This window comes from Phaenicophaeus curvirostris, chromosome Z (genome assembly GCF_032191515.1).
Source record: "Phaenicophaeus curvirostris isolate KB17595 chromosome Z, BPBGC_Pcur_1.0, whole genome shotgun sequence".
Classification (NCBI taxonomy): Eukaryota; Metazoa; Chordata; class Aves; order Cuculiformes; family Cuculidae; genus Phaenicophaeus; species Phaenicophaeus curvirostris.
Window position 1 is genome coordinate 66269572 of NC_091431.1, and position 21507 is coordinate 66291078.

Consider the following 21507-nt stretch of genomic DNA (forward strand, 5'->3'; position numbering starts at 1 on the left):
GCAGAGTCATGGTTTCTGGATGGTTTGGATAAGTGCCTATAGCTGGCACGTCCCTGATGTTCAAGTGAGGATGCTCCTTGCAGTGTGCAGAAAACCCAAGACATGGTGCTGACTGCTGGCACTGGCCATGGAAATAATTCAGAGCTGTCTTTCTCCCTCCACTGTGCTAAAATCCCAGGAGACTGCCACAGTTCTCCAGACCAAGGGAGCCCTGCAGTGGTTATATAAATTCTGTCTTTGCAGTAGAGACTATCTCAAGGGCTCAGTGATGTGCTGGGATGGGTTCACAAGCCTTTCTCCCAGCAGCTCTCTTCTCACACAAACACAAACCATGGAGAAAGCATCTCCCAAACCTCCATCAGCACCAGCAGTGGTTGCAGAGAGGCAGAGGGAGCTGAGCAAGGGCTTCATTTGCAGCCTGTTGCTTATGGTGAAAGAGCTTGCACAGCACACAGCAAGCATGGGAAGAACCCTGGTGGGTCACAGCTACTCTTTTTTATCATTCCAAGCTGGTACAGGTAAGCCTGCATCATTTCAGTGCTGACAGTCCCAAGACTTGCATGGATCCCTTCATCTGCTAATTGATACCTCACTCCAAATCATACTACAGCATGGTGACAATAGGGACCAGGAGCAGGAGCATCATGTCCATGCTCCAGACACATTTTCTAGTGTCGTCCTCTGAGTTCATCCCTGCTGACGTTCTGAAAATATGTATCACCCTCCAAGCATACCTGGCTGGTTGTCACTAGCTTGTGCATGGCCCACTGTACCTGTGCAAGGACACTGAAAGACACCTGGTACAGAGCCAGGGATGGCGCGAGTGCATGAATACTTCCCAGCTAATCAAGGATGTTTTCCTGTGAGCTCTGAGCCATGCACTGCTCACCCAGCCACTGTTTACCTTCACAGCAAAATAAGCTGCTGGTTATACAGCAGTAGATTAAAGGGGTTTTAATACCTTTATTGGGTACAAGATACACAAACTCAGCCTGATAACTGTCTTTAAGGGAAAAAAAAAAACTGAATATAAATCTAATGATCAAGGCAAAACTCAGTGCTTTATCCCCATTTTTACAACCTGCTCAGGTTTGCAGATTACACAGCCCTGGGTGCATTGCATAAATATTCACAGTGATATGATGCAGGTTCATATCCTTGAAGGGACATTCACAATCCCCTGTCTCAGTCTTGCCCTCTCTGTTCGTGCATTGCCGATGCTAATTTGTTCTTTTCTGCTGATGGATTGTGTGGCTGGAGAGGTACTTTTTCACTCTGCGTTATGTCTCCCGGAACCAGCACTGAGAACGGGGGCAATGAAGGTTCCTAGAGACACCAAGAGGCTGGGCTTCCCTTGGTGTGACAGAAGCAAAACTTGAAGGCAGGCTGGGCAGCACCTGTTCCTCACACCTCATGAAGTTTCTGCCACTGCCCATCATCCCAACACGCCGCTGTCTTTGTCCTTTTTGGCTTTTCTTACTTTCTAGATCTCAGTTGTGCTTTGAAGAAGGGTGGGAATTATTTTACTGGGGAATCACAGTAGCGGCCACTGGAGCCCATGCAAAGGGAACTTGCACTTCCTTTTGCAGCCAGTGTCCCAGCAAAGGCAGCAGATCCTTTCTGGTGTTTTTTCTTGAAAGTTCCTGTGTTGAGGAGGAAATGAAAGCATGACTCTTTAGGCACCAGTACTGGGATTCAGATCCCATTCAGCTCTTAAGTCTCTTAATGGGTTTCCAGCCCTGCAGAGCAGGGAGCACTACAGAAGTGAAGCTGGTCTGAAGATCACCTGTCAGGTCTTCACCGTGGATCCTCAAGCCACAGTTTAGCAACTGCTGTTTTTAAAGGATCGTCATGTAAAAGGATAGAGAGAGAGTTTATCGACTGCAGAATTTAGCCCTGGAGAACAGCCAAAGTGCTTATGCAAGACAAATAAGTGAACACAGCTGAAATCCCACAGGACGCGGAGTCTGCGAACCCACCACAGGATTTGAGCCACTGAGTCCTTCATCTTCCACTCTGAGGCTTCCACCTGTGCTGGGTTCCTCTTCTGTTGGACCACAGCAGGTTGCCATTCAAGCAATGGTGACACACAATTTGTACCTGTTTCCTTCCATTTATCCTCCCAGCAGGCCCCATCACTCAACAGTTCTCTTTAGCTATGCTGCGAGTAGGAGTCTGATCTTCTTGACTGTCTCAGTGCCCCCTGAAGATAAAGTGGTGCCCACTGCAGGGAATTGAGGCTCTGTGGGTGACAGTAACTAAAGGAAATGTCCCCTCGTGCTGGAACACCATCAGCATTATTCCTGTGAAATTTTGGTCTAGGTCAACCAGCCTTGGCAGTCAACCCCAAGGGCTGGAATAATTTCCAACAGAGAATTTGGGAGCAGCCAAGGAGAGTGAAGAGCTTTTAATAAGGTGGAGGCTGGCCGTCCCATGTCTTTTGGACAAGGGCCAGAAAGCAATCCTCAGCAGAGCTGATATCTCGGCGCAGAGGTGGCTGCGTGGAGCTTTCCTCTGTGCCATTGGTTTCTGCTTGATGCTTCTGCTGGGACTTTCAGTGTGTCATGGTGGATCATTGTCTTTACTCCCCTGGACAGCAAGGTCAGGTGGCTCTGAAGAAGCTCATCCCTCAGCTCTGCATGCAGCAAAAGCATTTCCCCAGCCCTCTCAGCTACCTTGCTTCCTAATGCCTCTCATCCATCACCTGCCAGGGGATCTGAATGGGTGTAAAGGGGACGCACAGCCACATAGCCTCCGCCTTCCACCTGCAGCCCCAGAACAACCCCTTCTCTTTGCTGTTGCATAGTGGCAAAGACCCTATGAAAGATAAGAGGTTCATGTTCTTACCAAGAGTAGCACAGTGCAGCTTCACCAGCATTTCTGAAGCATTGCCTGCTTCATACTATAGGATGTTCTCACCTGGCAGTACCAGGTGGGAGATGTGGATGGTGTGGATGCTGCAGGCAGGAGGGGCCATAGCTGGTCAGTTTGCTCCAGAGCCTCTGGCTCACTGGCTAGCTTGTGACTACTCATCAGCAATACAAAAGCAGGCTCCAGCCTCCAGAGATCTGTGTCAGGGGGGAAAGCAAGGTGGAGGGCAAGGGCCTGCTTGTTGCTTGTGGCAGCATGTTACCTTTTAGAGAGCCAGGATGAAAAAAGCAGAACCTTGAGTTTACAGGGAAGGACCAGAACGGCTCCCAGGACCTGGACTGGAAAGCTGAAATCAGGCACATGTCAAGGCAAGTATGTGACATCCTCAGGCAATGGACTTGCTCATTCCTTGGTGTTCTCAGGTCAGGAGCGAGGTGGAGTCAGTCTGGAGGGATGGGAGTGGGTTAGTAGAGCACGGTAAGGTATAGCCTGTGGGGTACTGGAGTGGTTTCTGACCCTGTGGCTCTGCAGGCATACAGACTATACAGACAAGTATGTCCCCCATGGGTCAAGCTCTCCTGGATCTGTAAATCCCACCTTCAGGAGTGATGCAGGCACATCTGTGCTGAACTTCTGCTCTGCTGACTTCGGAGGCTGTGAATTTAGGAAAGGGATGGGGAAGCCTCAAGTCACAAGGATGCACCAGAGCCCATGTCATTCATGTTGTCACTGCTTCTACCCTGATCCCACATCCCCAGGCATCAGCACATGCCAATAAGGGGTTGAGCTAGCACGGAGCCCAGGTGTGCTGGAGAGTGCTTTCTACCTGCTCTGCTTGTGGTGCAGTGGTTCTTGCAATGGGTCAGTGGCTTGCTGCCCTGAGCCACACACTGACAACTGGCTCCTGACAGCTCCCTCAGTTTCTATTCCCCAGCCACTCTCTTCCTTTCATTTTTCACATCTTTCTCTTTGATTATAAATAGCCCTGAGAGGGACTTTCCAGCCCTCAGGGAGGAAGAGGCAATAATCTCTTCCTGAAGGAAGAGGCCAGGATGCCTGAACGACCCTTCTCACCCAAGCGTAAATGATGCCAAACAGCATTCCCAGGCTGCAAGGGCAGAAGATGCTGCCAGGAGCTGGGCTCCTGAGAGCTTTGTGGAGGAAATACATCTGCTGCCATTAGCTCATTAATGCTCTGGAGGTCTGCCATTGGGAACGTGGCCATTGGGGTTCCCTAGTGCACCCATCCAAGCACTGCTGAGCTCTGAAGCCCCAGGTTCACCACAAAAGCAGACAGAACGCTGTTGAACAGCCAAGAGTCCCATTGAGGGACTCCAAGGAATGCGTTGAGTGGGATGATTTACTACTTCTCATTCTGCAGCTCCATGCTGGACACAGCTGCTCTCCTCTGTAGCCACCCAGAGATCTTTGTTTCAGAAAAAAAAAATCCTCCTTTTAAGATAATGTCTTCTTCTTGCAAATGAAGCTACCTACACAGTGGTCTGAGGGGTCTGCAGAATCATGCAGGGGTCTGCACTCTTTATCCTTGGCTGGTGCTAGGAGCTCCTGATCCTGTAGCAGCTGGGGTTGTACCCTTCCATAGACCCTCTCCTCCACACAGGACCGACACAGCTGAGATGACACACTTCTCTCTCAACGTTGTCTAATTGGCTTGATTTGTCTGTATTAAACATTTACTGTCCACAGTTAGCTCCTTCATTAGCTATGACACATCATGTTTAACTACACAGCAATATTGCAGCGGTGCCAGGGTCAGCAGCAAACACTCAGAAAAATTCTGTGCGAGGTTAATAAAGGGACCATGAGAAAATACAGGGCTGAATTCAAACAAACGTACACAAGCCTGGAAATACATCTGAGTTGGCAGAAGATCTTAGACAACTATGCAGATCCATCTGCACAGGCTTCATCCTTCCCTCCTTTATTTATACCTGGCAAAATTGTTTGCCCATGGACCTGGGGGCTTGCAAGGAGGAATGAACACACAGGCCTGCAAACCACAGCGTAATTAGTTCTCAGAAAAACTTCTGGGTTTGCTTTGTGGCTGTGGAAGTTCAAGGTGCTACCTGGGGTTAACCAGATGTCTCTCCTGCATGTCCAGCTTGCTTGGTCTCACCAGCGTAGGGTGACAGATGAGTTTCCTGGAATGTGGGGGGAAACCAGGCAGATGGGAAAAGAAAACAATTTAAGAAATGACATAAGAAAAAGGTGAGCATTTTAAGGGTGCCTGCTGCCCTCAGCTCCGCTTGCCAGCAGCATCAGGCCCTTCACTCACAGGACTTTGACCCGTGGAAGGGGTTTCTCAGCCTCTTCCCTCAGGGAAGGCATTCAAGTCCTTGAAAGGCTTTTTTGAAGGCAATGTTTGCCATCTAGTGGGAATATAGGGTCTGGGCATTCATCTTGCCGGCTCAGTGCCTGAGGATGAATGAGGCTTGGAATTATTTTGGGACGGTTTGGGGGGCCGTCCTCCTGCCAGCCCATGTCCAGGCAGCAGCTCCCAGTTCCAGCGGGGAGCTACGGAGAGGAGGGAAACTGGGAGAGGTGTTGCTGGCTCAGCTTGCAGAACTTTCCCTCCCTCAGGCAGCTTACCCTACCCTTTGCAGTTAGCCATGCAACCTGCGTAATTGTGGATCCCCAGTGCAATCCCCCCTCCCTGTGGTCCCTGGCTGAGCTGGTGCTCAGCATACATGGAAAGCTGAAAGAAGTGCTCTGGAGCAGAGGAGGAAGCATCATGTCCTGGATAAATTGTTCTCTATAGGCTGGCACACCCCTGGGGACTGGTGCCTTCAAGGTCAGCATCCCCCTGAGGGCTGATGCCTTCCAGGTTGGCAGCCTCTGGGACATCACTATGTTCCAGGTCAGCACACTCTTGGGGATCTATGCCTTCCAGGCTGGCATCTCCAGCATCCTCCTGGCAATCAGCGACATTCCAGGTCAGCATCTTCCCAAGCATTGGTGTCTTCCAGGTCCGCACCCTCATGGGCATCCATGCCTTACAGGTCAGCAGACCCTCCTGGGGATCAGCCAACATCCCCCAGGAGATCCCAGGTGTAGGCACAGACCTGTAGACTGGTGACTATGCCAGTGCCCAGCATGTACATGGAGCTCAGCTACATCTGGTGGATCTTCCAGGGCAGACCAAAGGCTGGGGGTTGCTTGCATGTTGTGAGAACTCCATGTGTTGTAACCCTGCAAAGCCACATGAGACTCCCAGAGTCATATTTAACTCTGGCCCATCATTTTCAGGATGCAGAGAAATGCCCTGCTGTACAGGGCTGTCTGTCTGCCTGGCGCTAGCTCCTTGCAATCCTGATAACACAGGCAGTGCTGGAGTAACTCAGCTGCTTGGACAGCTTCTGTGTAGAGCTGGGTCATGCTGTTCATAACCTCTTTGGGTGATCAGGTCATGCAGATGAAGCAGCTGATGTGGCAGTGAATGTAGGGGAGCACAAGGTGCAGTAGGTGGGAGGAAAGCAGGTAGGGAGGCTCCCTATCCCTACCCAGGGAAGCTCTAAGAGTGTCTCCTGCTCTGTTTCAGTCCACACAGCTCTGAAGGCAGCTGCAGGAGATGATGGAATTTCTGCTACGTGGAAGTAAAGAGATCGTCTCCTCTGAGCAAGTGGTATGGCAGCACCAAGGAGATATGGTTGCCACGCTACACAGCAGAGATGTGTCCATGGGAAATACACAGTGGGCACTGCTGTGAAAAAGCAGTATGATTGCATGTGTCCCCCAGCGTCACCACACCTCACCTCAGGTACAAGAAATGCTACGAGCTCGTTTGGGCAACAGGTCTCTTCCCAGTGCAAACAAAAAAAAAAGCTGGCAAGGAAGTCTTGGACTTGATGAGCTCATCCAAAGAGCGGCTGCTTTTTTGAGGAGGGAGCAGCCCTTTCCTGAGAGCATCGTAAGCAGCAATGCTTGGGTACAGCTAAGCTGCTGGCTTTTGCTTCCCAGCATCTCTGTGGCCATGTGCTTGGCCTTTCATAGCTGTGAATGAGCATAAGCATCCTGGATGCCAGCCCCAGCAAGCAAATAAAGATACAGTCCCTCCCTGCAGGGAGAAGCCTACAATGAGGCAGCAAGAAGAGATGTCGCGGGCCTCCCCCTTCTCCACATCTGTTTGTGTGCCAGCACTTCTGTCCTGGCACATGATGTCCCTCTTTCTCTCTTTGAGGGAAGAACAGATGATGGGCAATGAGCTTGCAGGCCGGTGGTAGCTAGAAAGGGAGGCAGATGAAGAAGAGGGAGTATGGGTGATTTCAGGGGTATCCAGTGGGCTGAGGGCTTGGACCACCTGGTAAGACACCAGGCAGAGATATCCCACATGCAGGTGAGATGAAATCTATGTCCAGGGTGAATGCTCAGCCCTAGGTTTTTAAAGCATTTGTGTTTGGATTCACTGTCCCTGGGGCACGGTGCCTGCTGCTCCTACATCCCTAGTGCCCAGACAGTATGAAATGGAAGCAGCTCCCGAGGGGCCTGGACATGGCCAATGGTCTTGTCTGAACTCTTGAGACCTGCAGTGGTAACAATTCAGACTTCTGTTTTCTCGTGTCAGCTGTGATGCCACTTCCACCAGGACTGGATGCATAGGTCACACGTGGGTCTTGTTCCCAAATACTGTCCTTGCTCTGCCTGTGGGCCTCCCTCTGTCAGCCTTACACACTTGGCCTCCCAGCCATCTTCACAAGTTAGCCCCTAGATAATCAGCATCTTTGATGCTTAGAATGGTATTTAGGTGTCCAGACTGCCTATCCATTCCTTCATCCATGCATCTACTCATATATCCATCCCTTTCTCCCTCTGCCAACCAATCCATGCGTCCATCTATACATCTGCACGGCTCTTCCCCTCAGTCGATGCATCCTTCCTTTCCTGCTGAATCACTAACCATATACTCTTTCATTTTTCCTTTGTCTCATGATATGTATGTTTCATGACCCTATACCCTCCACAATCTGGCAGAGATACTTTTACTTCTTTCCTTGGCTCAGGATGTGGTGGAGAAGGAAGCAGGAACAGCCACGAGAGGTAAGTTGAGACCGTTTTTGACATTCATGTGCGATCCATCTCATTCCCTGCAAAATACAGGCTGATCTTGGCAGCGATGCAGGGAGAGGTGGAGGCTGGGCCTGAGAGCCAGCCCAGACTTTTTGGCAGGGTCTATGGCAGTCAAGCAGCCCAGGCACTGCTGCACAACTGTCCATAACCAGTGTTCTACCACAGTGGCTTTAGCCCAGGCTATTGCTTTCCCAAACAAGCCCCACAAATAGCTAGGTAGCTGCTGCACTTCAGCCTTTGCCCAGGAGATGCTCTGGATGAAGCCAACTTTTGCTACATGGAAACGCAAAGCACAGACACAAGCCTTTCTGCACCTCTGAACTGGAGACCTTCCCTGGCATGGGGCATTGCCTTCTGGAAAATTTGGGCCCCTAGCAGGACCTGGGTGTTGCTCTCCTGCTCTTCTACCTGCTCCTCATGTGTGCAGCCCACAGGCTACTTCCACCTGCACAGCATCCCCAGACCTGGCAGGTACCAGCTCCTCCTGCTATTTTAGCACACCAGCTGCCCTGAGGAGGGTGGGATACAGCGACAAGTTTGGAACTGCCTCTGCCTATTCCAGGCAGAGTGCATCCAGGCAGAGCTCCAGCCTGCAGCAGGAAGCCTCCTGCTCACTCAGCGGCTGCATGAGACACCAAAGAGGCCGAGCAGTGGAGGAAGTGCCCTGGCCCCATGGTGGGACAGGGAGGTGCCGCTGCTGGGACTGCTCTCATGGTCCCTTCCTGTTTTTCTTCTCCACAGCTTGAAGGCAAAGTTGACTTTGGCATCCAGAGCCCTCTCCTTTATCCCAGATTGCTGGTCACCCAAGCCCTCCCCTTGCGTCTTCACCAGTTGAGAGTGTGCATGTTCCCCCTTGTCCAGCACGAAGGCATCCTCCTCCCAGGCAGCCTGGTGTGCAGCATCCAGCACCTTTAGTCCCCTAAGCGCTGGGCTTACTGCTTCGTTGGGGTCCCTGCTGCCCATGTGTCATATCTACAGGCTTTTGGGCAGGGGGCTGAGTCAGGGAGGATCCCAGCAGGCAGCCACAGTGCAGACAGGCAGGAGTTCATGGTGGCATGCAGAGCTCTCTCCTGCTCTTTATATCTCCAGCTCCCAAAAGGGTGGCAGGTCCTGTCTCTAAACCTTCCATCAGAGATGAAAGAGGTCAGCTTCCAGGGCCAAGGGTAGTGGGATGCTGTGATGAGGACCAGATGTGCATCTCCTGCCCATAAGCTGCCCTGGTTACTAGAACTGTGTGTCCCCACTGCCTGGCAAGCCCAGCCCTACCTAAGGAAGGGGACAGAGGGCTTGGCATACGGTGATGGCACAGCTCTGGGAGCCCTCTGCCCAGCCTTTCTCCTCTATCCACCTAAGCTTGCCTGCATAGAGCAGACACACATTACCTTGTGGACGTGCAAGACTCCAGTGGTACCTGCTCCCCTTGGCCAGCAGCAATCCCCTCCTATTTGGCGCTCACCTGGACTTTCTGGAGTTTATAAGAAAGCAGGATAAAGGGGCTGGATCCCCTGGCTTACATGCTGTCCCACTTTCTGGCCATTGTGCTGCTGCATCTTGAGCAGACATCAGCCTCTAAAAGAGCACCAGGTGCTGAGAAACCACTGAGCTGTTTGCAAATGCTGCAGCTACAGTTATTGGACGGATATTGGATGCGTTCAACAGCATCCTATGCACAAGCACAGCCCTGATCCCCTCCATAGTGGTGGAGGACTAGGATCTGGTGGTGACAACAGCAGGTTTCCAAGTGGAAAGGGCTGCCCAGGGCATGCTGAGGATTGAAGGGAGACAAGGGTGACCGCTACGTATCATAAAGTGTGCTGGCTTGGTTGGATGCTGGAGACCAGAGTCCAGCAGGTGATGGCAGCATGAGAGCTAGAGCTGGCAAGTTCTTGGTTTCACCTGGGAAAGGAAATGTGGCTGTTGGGGCCAGAAGCACAGGCAGGATTGGGCCTCTTATTTCCCCCGAGTTGCTTGCCTTACTTGGTCAGTCAAAAAGTCCTGTTCCTGTCAAAGGATGGTGCTATCCCAGTAGCACATAGGAGATGGAGGGCTGGCCCCTACCTTCCCCATTCAAGGAGAGTGTGCTCAGGAGGCACAGCCCAGGGCTGGGACCTCACAGAACCAAGCATTGGCATGGGCAGCCTCCATACCGCAGCACACAGAGTGGGAATGCAGGGGCAGCTAGCGAGGGCAGAGGCACAGCCTGCAAAGGGTACAGCTCTGCCATATCCCCTCCAATCCAGTCCCCACAAGGACCTTCTAACAGGTCCCTCTCCTCCAGGATCCCTCTGCACCCAGGGGAGCTTCGAGGCCCAGCCTTGAGTAACAAATCTTCTCAGTGATGCAGGCGCAAGGACCCGCTCGGCTCTGGCTCTGCTCCCCACGCCGCTGCTGCCTGAATTTCCACCCAGCCCCATCTGGATCTCATTGGGCCACTGGCGCTGAGCACCAGGCTTGGAAGGTGCCAACACATGGAACCCATTAGAGGGGCCAGGTTGAGGCGTGGGGAGGGGGCCACATGCTGAGCAAGGGGGGCTGTGCAAAGGGTGCTGTCTCTGCTGCTGGGCTTGCGAGGGCAGAAGAGATGTCCCAGGCAGCTTCTACCTCCTCTTCTGGAATTCAGTAAGTGCTGGCCCAGGGAAGGGACCCTCCCAGCCCCTCCAGGCACATGGGGAGGAGACAAGCTCAGCTGTCTGTGCATCTCCCGCAAGGACCACCCCCAAGCTGGCACCTCACCGGTGGCACTCACTGTCGCCTGGTCCAGGTCACTCTGCAAGGGGGTCTTTTGCCTGTGCAGTGCCGATACTATCCCCTTTATTGGCATCACTGCTCCATCCAGCCACAGCACAAAGGAGAGGGGCAGAGGAATGAGAGAGGTCCCTTCTGCCTGCTGGTGGCTGGTGGGTGTGATGGGCAGGGCTCAGCACTCCCTGCTCACCCCAGGGAGCCTGCACTCATAGTCCCCCTCATCACTAGACAGTGAAGTGATGCTGGCTCAGCGTCTGATCCCCATGTGTTCAGCAGCGTCTGGCAGTAGGGCTGGCCTGTTGCCCTCAAGTCCAAGGTGCCTCCAGCTGGCTCCTGGTGGGCATGGGCAGCCCAAAGCTCCTGGGAGCAGAGCCTCTCTCCTTAGGGTCCATCCTGCACTCCCAGGGTGCTGGGGGCTCCTGCAATGTCCACGGCTGTGGGATGACCCAGGAGGCATGGGGTCCTTGGAGGCCAGCAGTGGCATCAAGCCCCACACGTGGGCAAGCGGATGCAGGGTGCAGGGATTGGCCAGGGCTCACTACAGGATCTGGGCCTCTGCCAAGAGAGAGGGCAGGGGTCAGAGGGGACACCGACCTGCCCCCCTCTCCATACGCCCTCCCCACGCCCCCATCACCTCCCCTGCAACCTGACTCACTCGGCAATGCCTTCAAGTGGGTGGCAGCAACCAAGAAGTTGTGGGGTTTGGTCTTGTCCCTGCCGTGTTTCCTCACCCGGAGCCTGGGGATAGAGCAGCAGCAGCTGAGGACCCTGAGCAGCCCCCCTGAGTACCTGCATGGATTGCTGACATTCCTGGTAATCCCCATCCAGCTGTGGCCAGCTCTGTCTGGCCACTCCAGCAGGTTAACTCTAGGGCTCCAGCAGGAGCTGGTCACAAGGTAGAGCAGGGCTGGGAAGGGTAACTGCGAAGCCACAGCATGGCAGAGAGAGCCCAAACATGGAATAATGAGAGGGGACCTGGGGACAGGACCAGCAGGCAGTGCCCAGGGCAAGACTCCCAAAGGGGAATCTGAGAGTCTCCAATAAGGTAGGAACCTTTATGGGGATTTAGTAGCACCATCATCTTTGGGCGATACATAGAAAGGTCCTGTGTATGTGGGCTCATTAGAAAGACCCCAGGCAGGATGGGCAGTACTGCAGCTGGTGTGGTGTGCTGGGAAGAAGGATTGAGGTGGTACAGGGGCAAGAGGAGCATAAACAACCTCATGGGTCTGGCATCAAACCTGTTGGGGCAGGGACCCCAGAGCAGGGCTGGGTGAACATGGGGAACCCCGTGCTGAGGTTTTGGGGGCCAGAGTGCTATGAGGACAATCATCATACAGACCACTCCGTCCCAAAACCCAGCTTACCAGATGAGGATGGTGATGATGAGAACAGCAGCCAGCACAAAGAAGGCAAAGATCCCGAGGGACACCAGGACAGCCATCTTCTCCAGAGGGTCACTGTGGTCTGGGACAGAAAGACTGTCTTGGTTGAGGGATGCCACAGCGCCCTGGCAACCCTACTGCAAGCTCCTGGGCACCCCAGCACACTAGACACACACAAGCACTGGGCAAGAGACTCTCCCCATTGCTCTCAGACCCATGTGCCCAGGTAGGCAGCTGCCTGTGAGCAGTTCCCACTCCTGCCCACCGGTCCCGGCTCTACTCACTGATGGGCTCAGGGTTGGGAGCCTGGGAGGACTCTTCAGCCAAGCTCTCCAACCTGGTGTCTGTAGTGGTTTCTTCACTCGCCGTGGTGGTTAGGTCTGAAAGGTCAGAAGGGATGGGAATCACTCACTGAACATAACTGGCAGCACCCCAGGGATGCTCAGAGAGGAGAAAAGAAGGGTTCCCCTGTGCCCCAGGGGTCCTGTAAGCCCAAGAGTGTCTCTGGGGTGCTATTGGTGCAAAGGGAGCCCCACTCTGCCCCAAGGCTGTAGGGGGCAATAATCCCCCAATGGGGCTGGGAGATGCTTTGTTCCCTTCCACCATGGGGCCAGTTTTTTGATGGTGCACAGGATCAGCTTTTTGGGTCAACTTTAAGGGACCCCAGGAGCTGGGGCTTGCTCTGGGTGATATTTCAGGGGAATGGGTGCCATGGGGAGGGGGGTAAAGAGGGCAACCCACGGTGCTGGAGAGCTTTTGAGGAGGGATGGCACAACCTGGAAGGCATACTGGGGACTTTAGCCTGTTCCACACACACCTCTGACTGGTGTTGCCCGGGCCTCAGCACTCCACTCACTCCAGTTCCCCGCATCCAGGAAATCCTTGGCGCTCACTTGGACCACATGCTCCAGCCCAGCAAAGGCATCTGTGATCACCTCGGAGAGATTCACTGTCTCCACCTGTGCCAGGCAGAACGGAGCTGTGGGGCAGGACAGCTGACCCCTCACTGCCCTCACTGCCCTCCCTGCCCCATGCACCCTGCTCCTGCGACGGCTTTGCCTTCCCTTGCCCACTCCTTACCACAGACCAGGAGCGGTGGATGACCGGCCGGTACTGAAGCCGAAACCTGAGCTGGAAGTGAGGTTCCTTGGGCCAGGAGGAGGGGTACTTCCAGCTCACATGCAGCCGCCGTGGGGCCAAGGGGATGGGCTCCACCACCAAACCTTCGGGTGGGTCCGGCTTAACTGCGTAGGGTTGGACAGGGAGCCCTTGTCACACCAGACTGCCATGCACAGGGCAGCTGGGCTCCCTGATGCCACCCAGGGCTGGAAGCCTGAGGCATGGATGGACATGGGGGTGGACACATGGACAGATGGGGACTCACTGATGGCCTGCATGGTGACATCGAGGAGGCGGAAGCTGGATCCCAGTGGGTTCACCTCAGTGATATTCAAGCGGTAGGAGCTCCAGAATTCCGACCCATGGACAGTGCAGGTGCCAGGGCGAGACAGATCCTGGAGGCACGGCCCCATGTGCCTGTTCTTGTTCCTGTGGATGGGGAGGTAAAATGTTCCCCTACTCCCTGCGCAGCTTCCCAGTGCTGCCAAGGAGGTGCCTTGTGGGGAGACCCTCATACCAAGATCCCAGTGGAAGTGCCAGCCCTTGTTACAGCTCAGGCAAGGTCCATGCAGCTGTCCTCCCTGCTCCAGAGCCTGGCACAACCCTCTGAGAGTGACCAAACTGACCTCCATCCAGCCCCATAGGCCCTCCTGGGAACTTCCCTCCCTGGGGCAAACCCTTCTCCCAAGTACCCGGGCTTAGGGAGCTGGTTCTGCCATGGCGACATGCAGCCCTCACCTCGGGTACCCCACTACCAAGGCAGAGCCTTTGGGATGGGGGGCCAGTCCCCAGGAAGTGGGATCAAGATGGCAGTAATACCTACCTCCGCTTCTCTTCACCTGTCAGAGATTTCTTCCTGCCACAGAAAGAGACAGAAAAGCAGGAGAGGATGAGGGGACAGCATGAAACCAACCCCACTGTGACTCAAAGGAGGGACAGGGGTTTCCACACTGCAGAGCAGCCCTCAACTTCCACACTGACGCACACAGGTGACACAGCACAGGGGATGGAGCTAATGTGGTGCCAAGCTCTGCAGGCAAGTGGCCTGGCAGCAGAAACTGGGGTCCCAAGGGAACAAGACAGCAGGGTGCCCAGAAAGGTCCTCTCTGAAGGACCCCCCTTACCCAGCTGGGGTTCATCGTGTAGCAGCAGCAAAGGTGATAAAGATGATAAAACTCCCCAACAGCTGGCTTCACCCTCATCCAATATCCCCTAAAGCCCCTGCTTCCATACACCCCTCCTCGCTGAGCCCCCAGCTCCTGCAGCTTTCAGCAGAGCTGTGCTTTACGAGCTCCGGCTGACTTCAAAGCAGCCCACTAATTTGGCCTGCTGGGATAATTAGAAGCAGCAATGCTGCTGGGGCTCCTTTCATCCTGAAGCATGCCAAAGCATTCAGCAGCTTGCAGATGACCTGCTTCTCTTTTATAGCCCCTCCAGTGCTGGCAGAGCTGTTGGCAGGGAGGCAGCGAGCCTGTGCAGGCTCCCCAGTGCTGCTGGGGGCAGGGGGGCCCTTGGAGCAAGTTAATGCTCAGTGCTTTGCTTACCCCAAAACATGACCCGCTCTGGGGTGCAGCAGAGTCCCTGGGGCAGGAGGTGAACCCAGGGTGTGAATTGGATGGCCAGCAGGATTTGGTGGTTATTCTTGACCAAGACCCAGGCCTCACCCCATAACCCCCCTAGCCCATGTCCTGTAGGGATACAGCACCTGTAGGTGGTGATGTATCTGGTGGGGAGGAAGGTCTCCACACTGGAGGTCCAGGAGCAGGAGAAATTCTCATAGTCAGATGCTCTGCAGGAAACAAAGGGGACTCCCGGCAGGTCTAGGGTCCAGGAGGAAGCAACAGTCAGTGAGGGTTCCCCTGTCCTGTAGCCCAGCTGACAAGCAGGGATCGCTGTGTCACCACAAAGTCCCCTCTCGGCAAGCCCCTGACAGGGGTGTGGACACCACTGACCCATCACAGTAGGGCCACACACGTTCCATACCCCAGTCCATGGACAAGCTACTCACACCCCAGCCGCAGGGTCACGGCGTGCAGGAGGCCATCATCCATGCTGTGGCAGCTGTAGGTCCCCGCTGCGGCCAAGCTGACGTGCGGTAACACCAGGGCTCCCTGATGGATGGCTGAGCCCTCTGGCAGCGCCGTGGCACCTGCCCTTCTCCATTGCACCACTGAGCTGGGGAAGAGAGACCAGGCAGCTAGTGTTAGAGGGCAGGGATGTCACGCCCATGCTGTCAACCACCCCATTGGATAAATCCCCTGGTGTGCACAGAAAAGACTTACCTGGTGTGGGCACTGGCACACAACAGGGTCACGTCTGTCCCCACCTGTCCATACTGCACACCTGGAGGGACACACACATCCCCAGATGGGTGTTATCACCCCAGGCCACCTCGTGCCAGAACTGAGGGTTGAGGTGGGCAGCCTGGGGCTGTACCACCTCGGGGGGCTGGGCACTAGCTGTGGGGTCTTGCCTTATGCAGGTACCACCATAGGAGACCGAGAAGCACTGGTGCCAGCTGAAGCTGGGCAATGGGCAGCTATGAGGGGCGCTGGCCAGAGGACACCCATTGCCATAGGGTTGCATCTCGCATACACCCCGATTCTGGTAGATCTGTGCCTGCCTTGGGGAACGGGATGCCCCCAGTGCCTTGAGGGCTGCACAGGGAACTCGAGGGAAGCTCACCTTCCTCTCCCCAGCCCTCAGGGATGGTGAGGGAGGCTGATGCTAGGGCTGTTGCGAGGAACACCATCACCTTGCCCAGGCCTGGGATGGGACTGCGCATCTGGAGGAGGCAAAACAGGGAGGAGAAGGTGTTATCCACTGCAACGGGGTGGCCAGTGGAGGCCACACCCTGAAGTATCCCCTGTGTCTCCCCCACGTGTCACTCCATCCTGCTGGGGACAGAATGGGGACCATACCCCTGGGATCCCAGCCATTGGCCACTGTCACAGCCAGACCCCGGCTCCCAGGAAGTCACCATGCCTAGAGGGCAGACACAATACTGACCAGGAGCTTGGGGCTGCATAGGTTGGCAAGATTAAGGGCTCTTTGCCATTGCGGTCCTGTGCCAGGAGCCCCGGCTGGCTCCCAGCTCGACAGGTGGTCCGGAAACCTGTGCTGGTGCAGCTGGAGTAGGAAGGGACTAAGGACAAATTCTGGCCTGTTTTTATGTGGAAGGAGACAATCAATACAGCCTCAACAGGCTCACACAGCCAGGGCAGCAGGTCTCTGAGAGCCCAGAAGGCACAAAGAGTGGGGCTGGCTGCGGGGGTCCCACATCACTGGCCATACCCACACCTGCTTCAGGGCTAGTCCATGCAGGTCTGTGCCCCTCTGGGCCATTTAGGGTCTCTAGTACCATGGAAAATTGCCCTGAAATCCATTCCTCCCACTGAAAGACCACCAGTGAGGGGGATGCTGAGAAAATGACGTGACTCATCTCTTCATGGGTCAACATCAGCCTTAGATCTGAGTCACTCCCTCTCTGTCTGTGTCAGCCAGCATTGCCCTGTCCACCTCAGCCAGCATGGCCTTGAAGTGCCCAATCCAGCCTGCATTGTTCTGAACGCATCAGCCAGTGTCAGCCTGTTTGTCTCAACCAGCATCACTCTGTCCATCCCAGCCAGCATGGCCCTCAGGCATCCATCCCAGCACGCATCGCCCTGAACAAATCAGCCAGCGTCACTCTGTCTATCCAGCCAGTATCACCCTGCCTGTGCTAGCCAGCACTGCCCTTGGGCATCTATTCCAGCCTACATCATCCTGTACATATAAGCCAGCGTCACCCTGTCCATCTCAGCCAGCATCACCCCAGGGCATCAGTCCTAGCCAGCATCACACCACCCACAGCAGTGTCCCTCTGCCCCTATCAGCCAGCCCTGCCTGCCCCCAGCAGGCACAGACAACTGAATAATTACTCCCTGGAAGAATACGCCTGCCCGCCCCACAAAAACAGGCAGGCTTGTTTATTTATACCCATAGAGCTGGGCTCTGCTCCCGGCTGCAGGCAAACAGGGGCTGACACCTCAGGAGACAGTGAGCTCTCTGCCAGCCCCAAGCACAGCCTGCAACATGTGGGCATAAATCCGTGTCTCCTTGAGTTTCCTGGATTTGACAGCTGAGGGGGGATGCTCAGAAGAGGGATGCTCCAGCCCTGGAAAGGTACCCTGGAGCAGCTGCCAGTTCTTCTGCAGGCAGGTGCCCATGGCCAGAGACCAAACCATGTGGTGATGGAAACAAGAGCTACCGGGTGATGTGCTGCAACCCAAGTGCAGGGGTGAGAGGCACGCAGCACCTGACATCAGCCCCATCATGAATGCAACAGGCAGCCTTAAAAACAAGCACCAAACATAATTTCATGAGACTGTCATAAGCTTTTCCTACCAAACCACTTGTAGGAACGTTCCCAAGAAACATCAGTTAAAGGGTCTCTGCCAAAACTATGCTGGTAACTCACTGGGAACATTCAGCCTGAAAGTAACATATTTTGGTGAGAGAAAATAAAAAAGACTTAAAATACACTTAAAAGCAGCAACCAAGAATAACTTTAAACACCACATGGGTCCGAGTTAAGGAGATGGCACTGTGTGTATTGGGGGGGAGTGTCAGGGAGAAAAGAGTGTGTGTTAATGTGGAGAGAGAAAAATTATTTTAAAATATAATTTATTCTCCTAACTGCCCTGGGTTTTCATGTAAATGCTGCAGAGAGCAGAGGCAGAGCTGCTGCACCCATCGCCCACCTTGCCCCTCTGTGGCAGGGGGACAGGCTCTGGGTGCTGGCTCACAGCTGACATGAGTCTGCCAGGTCTCAGGCCACTGAGTGCTTCAAGTCCAGCCTGGAGAAAAGACTCCACAGCCATGATGCTGAAAGGTATCTTCCCCTCCACAGACAAGGAAGAGGTGGGGGCACAGCGTTATTAAAAGCCAGTGGCTGCTAACATTCCTGGGAAACAGCACAAGCCCTGCTTGGCCAGCCTGGTGGTATTTGCCAACAGCCCCAGAGGGATCCCAGGCCCCTACGCAGTGGCAGACGGCATCTCTGGAGAGCCCATTCCCAGTCACATCCCAACCCCTGATCTCCATGGGGATTCCCCAGGATCTGCAGCGGCCCCTGCCACTCATCCTGAGGGCCACTGCACATCCTCCCACCCTCCAGCATCCTCCATCCCAGGGTCCCCCCATCTCCACCCCAGCATCCCATGAGCTACCCTGCCCCAGAAAGGCTCTTTTGGGCAGCTGCCTGCGCCTGTCAGTGCCACGTGGAGGAAGGCAGCACCAAGTCCCCCCAGACACACACACTGGCTTAGTAAATGACCCATCTGAACATTGCCAAAACCTAGCCACAGACGAGCATCACCACAGAGAGATGGAACAGGGCAAGCCCTTCCTCGCCTGCCCAAAGGCCACAAACAAAAGGGGAAGGAGCCGCAGAGCCGGGGAAGACCCATAGCCCTCACCCGCGCTGGGTGCAGCGGCATGGCAGGGGTCCAGGCACTCTGGGCCAAGCACAGCTGCAAAAGAGCCTGCTCGGAACGGATCCCCTTACTCTCTGCAACCATACTCCCTCACCTAGAGGAGAATAGGCGTGCAAAGGAATGCACACACATGTGCTTTGCTGGCTTCCTTAGCGGCTCTGCTGCCATACAGATAGGCACACCGGTAGAGAAAGCATCCCCCTATGCTTGTGACACATCCTGGGGACAGGGAGTCCCAGCACAGGGGGACAGAGGGAATAAATGGAGCTTTTCTTCCTCTCAGCGTGCTAATCCCGGACTGGGAGGCGTCTACTGCCTCCCTGGAGCTGGGTGGCCGCCCATGGCCATGGCCAGGGCAGTGAGACTCAGCCCAGCCTGGGGCTGTGGTTTGGCCTTGCCAGCAAGGGCAGCGAATCTGGACTATGTTCCTTCAGTACAGGACACTTCAATCACTGGCACGGTCAGTGTGACCAGGCTGTGTGTGGCACCCATGAGTGGAAGCCAGAAATGCAGGCTGCCCACACTCCATCGTGCACTGATCCCTCTGCCCTACTGGATGTACTTTTAGCCCATCTAAAGGTTTTGGGGGAGATGAGTGGGAGAAATCCTGCGGTAACCCCCTTTCCTGCATCCAAACCTAAACACCACAAGCTGAAACGCACACCCCCACCCCCGGCAAATCATTGCCATGCGCACCGTCACCAGTGCCCATGTGGGGTGTGACAGTCCCCCCCACACAGATGCTCTGTGCCATGCCCCACTGTGGCCTGGCAAAGACCAGAGTAGATTCCTGGGGGAGGCCAACTTTCCATTGTGCTCGGCACTTTGAAAGACAGTGAGGTTTGGGTTTCTTTGCTTTGCTTCATTTGAAGTCACTCTTCAAAGAGAATGAGATGCATGCAGAGCTGGGGGTGGTAGGGTGGGGACACAAGCAGATTATGCCATGCCACAGGGCTGAAGATGGCAGCGGGGAGATACAGGATGCTCCTCACCAAGCACAGAAAGCTGGGGTGCCTCCTAACTTTTCCCCAGGGTGCTTGATCAGCAAACAAGATGCAGCAAATAGAACAATCCAAGAACACTTGGCAGCTCTGCCCGCCATGCCCTGGTCCCTGCTGGAGTCACCCACCTGCAGAAAGCTGCTGTACTACAGGTGATGCCTGATGCCATCCAGCTCCAACACCTCGGAGATCACATCATGCTGCCCTCCAGCCGCTGAGCCGGGGGAGCATCCATGGTCCCACACCCCAGACCCTCCTCTTCGCCAGTGCCTGTTGTGGGAAACCTGTCCCATGGCCAAGGGAAGCAGAATTCTGAAGCAGCAGGAATCCCTTTTCTTGCTTCCCTGCAGGATTTGGATCACAGTGCTATGCTACCCACCCTCCTCCTGGCAACCCTGCAGAAGTGCTGTGCCCCGCTCTGAAGAGCCCCAGCAGCCATCAATTAAACAGCATCCTACCCCTGAAGCATTGGTGTCTTCCATCATCATTGCATCAACATGCACCACTGGGGTGGGTAGAGGACCATCAACCCTGCTGCTGCGTTTGATGCTCCCTGAGGCCAAGCGGAGAGACCTGCTTTCTGTTCCCAGCCCTTCTGGTACCCTGGGGACCTTAAAAAGGGCTGCTTTCCTCTGCATCCCGTCGGTGCGGTACTGAGCACCCGTGCCTGACGGGGAGGAACCACACCAGACTGAACTGATGCAACTGTACCCAATGCAACCCCAGCACCCGCTGCTGGAATTGCCCCAGTTAAACCATTAAAAGAGTTGCAGCCTTCCCTTGTGAGGCTAGTGCAGTCCAATGCTCTCTGCACAGCCTCAGTGCATGGCTAAATCACTCCTGGTGTGGGGCTTAGCCAACCACAGATCAAATGTGGGACTAAAACCCACACAGCCCAGGAGCAGGATTAAATCCCACACAGCCCAGAAGTGGGGTTAAATCCAATGCAGTCCAGACTTGCGGTCCAAATGCACGGCTAAATCTTGCTCAACCCAGGAGTAGGGTTGAACCCAGCTCAGCCCAAACATGGGGTTACACAGTCCAAATGCAGGGTTAAATCTAACGCAGCCTAGAAGTGAGGTTAACCCTAGTTCAGCCCAAATGTAAGTTTAAACTCCAGCTCAGCCCAAACACATGGTTAACTCCAGCAGAGTCCAAAGGTAGGGCTAAACCTAGCATAGCCCAATGATGAGGTTACACAGTCCAAATGTGGGGCTAAACCCAGTGCAGCCCAGGTGTGGGGTTAACCTCAGCTCAAACCAAACAGGGTTAATTGCAGCGCTGCCCAGGGAACCAGTTCATCACCTTAGCCAGGTCCAATGCACACATCCATCCAGCCCACAACAACCCCCATCATGACATCCCCATGCAATGCCTGGCACACCACAGCCCCACCAGCAACCAAAGCCAAGCTCGAAACTCCTCCACCCCCCACCCCCTGATATCCCGAGGGTCACCTCTCTCCTGTGTGAGGCTGGCAGTCACTAGCAGGAGCTGGGGCTGAGGTGCCAGGGGGCCACCCTACACCTCGACATGGTGGTAGCTTCGTGGAAGTCAGGCTCTTCTCTTACCCTAGCCAGGGAACTCCCCCTCCAATGTCCTGATTTCTGCCTTCCCCTATTCCATCCCAAGGGAAGGAGAGGTCTCTGGCTCCCGGTTGTAACCGGAGGCATCAGCAAGGGCCAAAACAGGGAGGGTTCTGTTAGCAGCCAGAAGTCCTGACACCACGCCAGCTGGCAGCGTTGCATTCAGAGAGAGGAGAGAATGGGTCGTCCCCCCCCCCCCCATCCCCATGCCCATTCTCTCCCTCCCGAGAGAAATTCC

The 21507-nt window shown here is 54.8% G+C and overlaps 2 protein-coding genes across 3 annotated transcripts in view; one reads left to right on the plus strand and one right to left on the minus strand.

Moving 5' to 3' along the window:
* The window catches only part of PIGO (phosphatidylinositol glycan anchor biosynthesis class O), a 389616-nt gene that overhangs the window by 176286 nt on the left and 191823 nt on the right, over positions 1-21507 (plus strand). The gene's annotated exons all lie outside the window — the stretch shown is intronic.
* On the minus strand, positions 8513-21253 carry IL11RA (interleukin 11 receptor subunit alpha). Its single transcript, XM_069880559.1, has 13 exons — positions 21119-21253; positions 15891-15990; positions 15488-15548; positions 15214-15380; positions 14911-15025; positions 14029-14061; positions 13471-13634; positions 13167-13330; positions 12904-13045; positions 12371-12466; positions 12069-12168; positions 11357-11439; positions 8513-11256 (listed from the first exon to the last, which is right to left on the minus strand). Exons 2-13 carry the CDS (start codon positions 15988-15990, stop codon positions 11240-11242), a joined length of 1242 nt encoding a protein of 413 aa, XP_069736660.1. The 5' UTR covers positions 21119-21253; the 3' UTR covers positions 8513-11239.

Excerpts from the sequence above, each read along its gene's own strand:
- IL11RA (XM_069880559.1), bottom strand. The coding sequence starts at position 15,990 with ATGCGCAGTCCCATCCCAGGCCTGGGCAAGGTGATGGTGTTCCTCGCA. Across the intron at positions 13,046-13,166 it reads TCCACCGCTCCTGGTCTGTG|GTGGAGACAGTGAATCTCTC; the intron begins GTAAGGAGTGGG and ends TGCCTGGCACAG. Across the intron at positions 11,440-12,068 it reads ATCATCACCATCCTCATCTG|GCTCCGGGTGAGGAAACACG; the intron begins GTAAGCTGGGTT and ends CTCTATCCCCAG.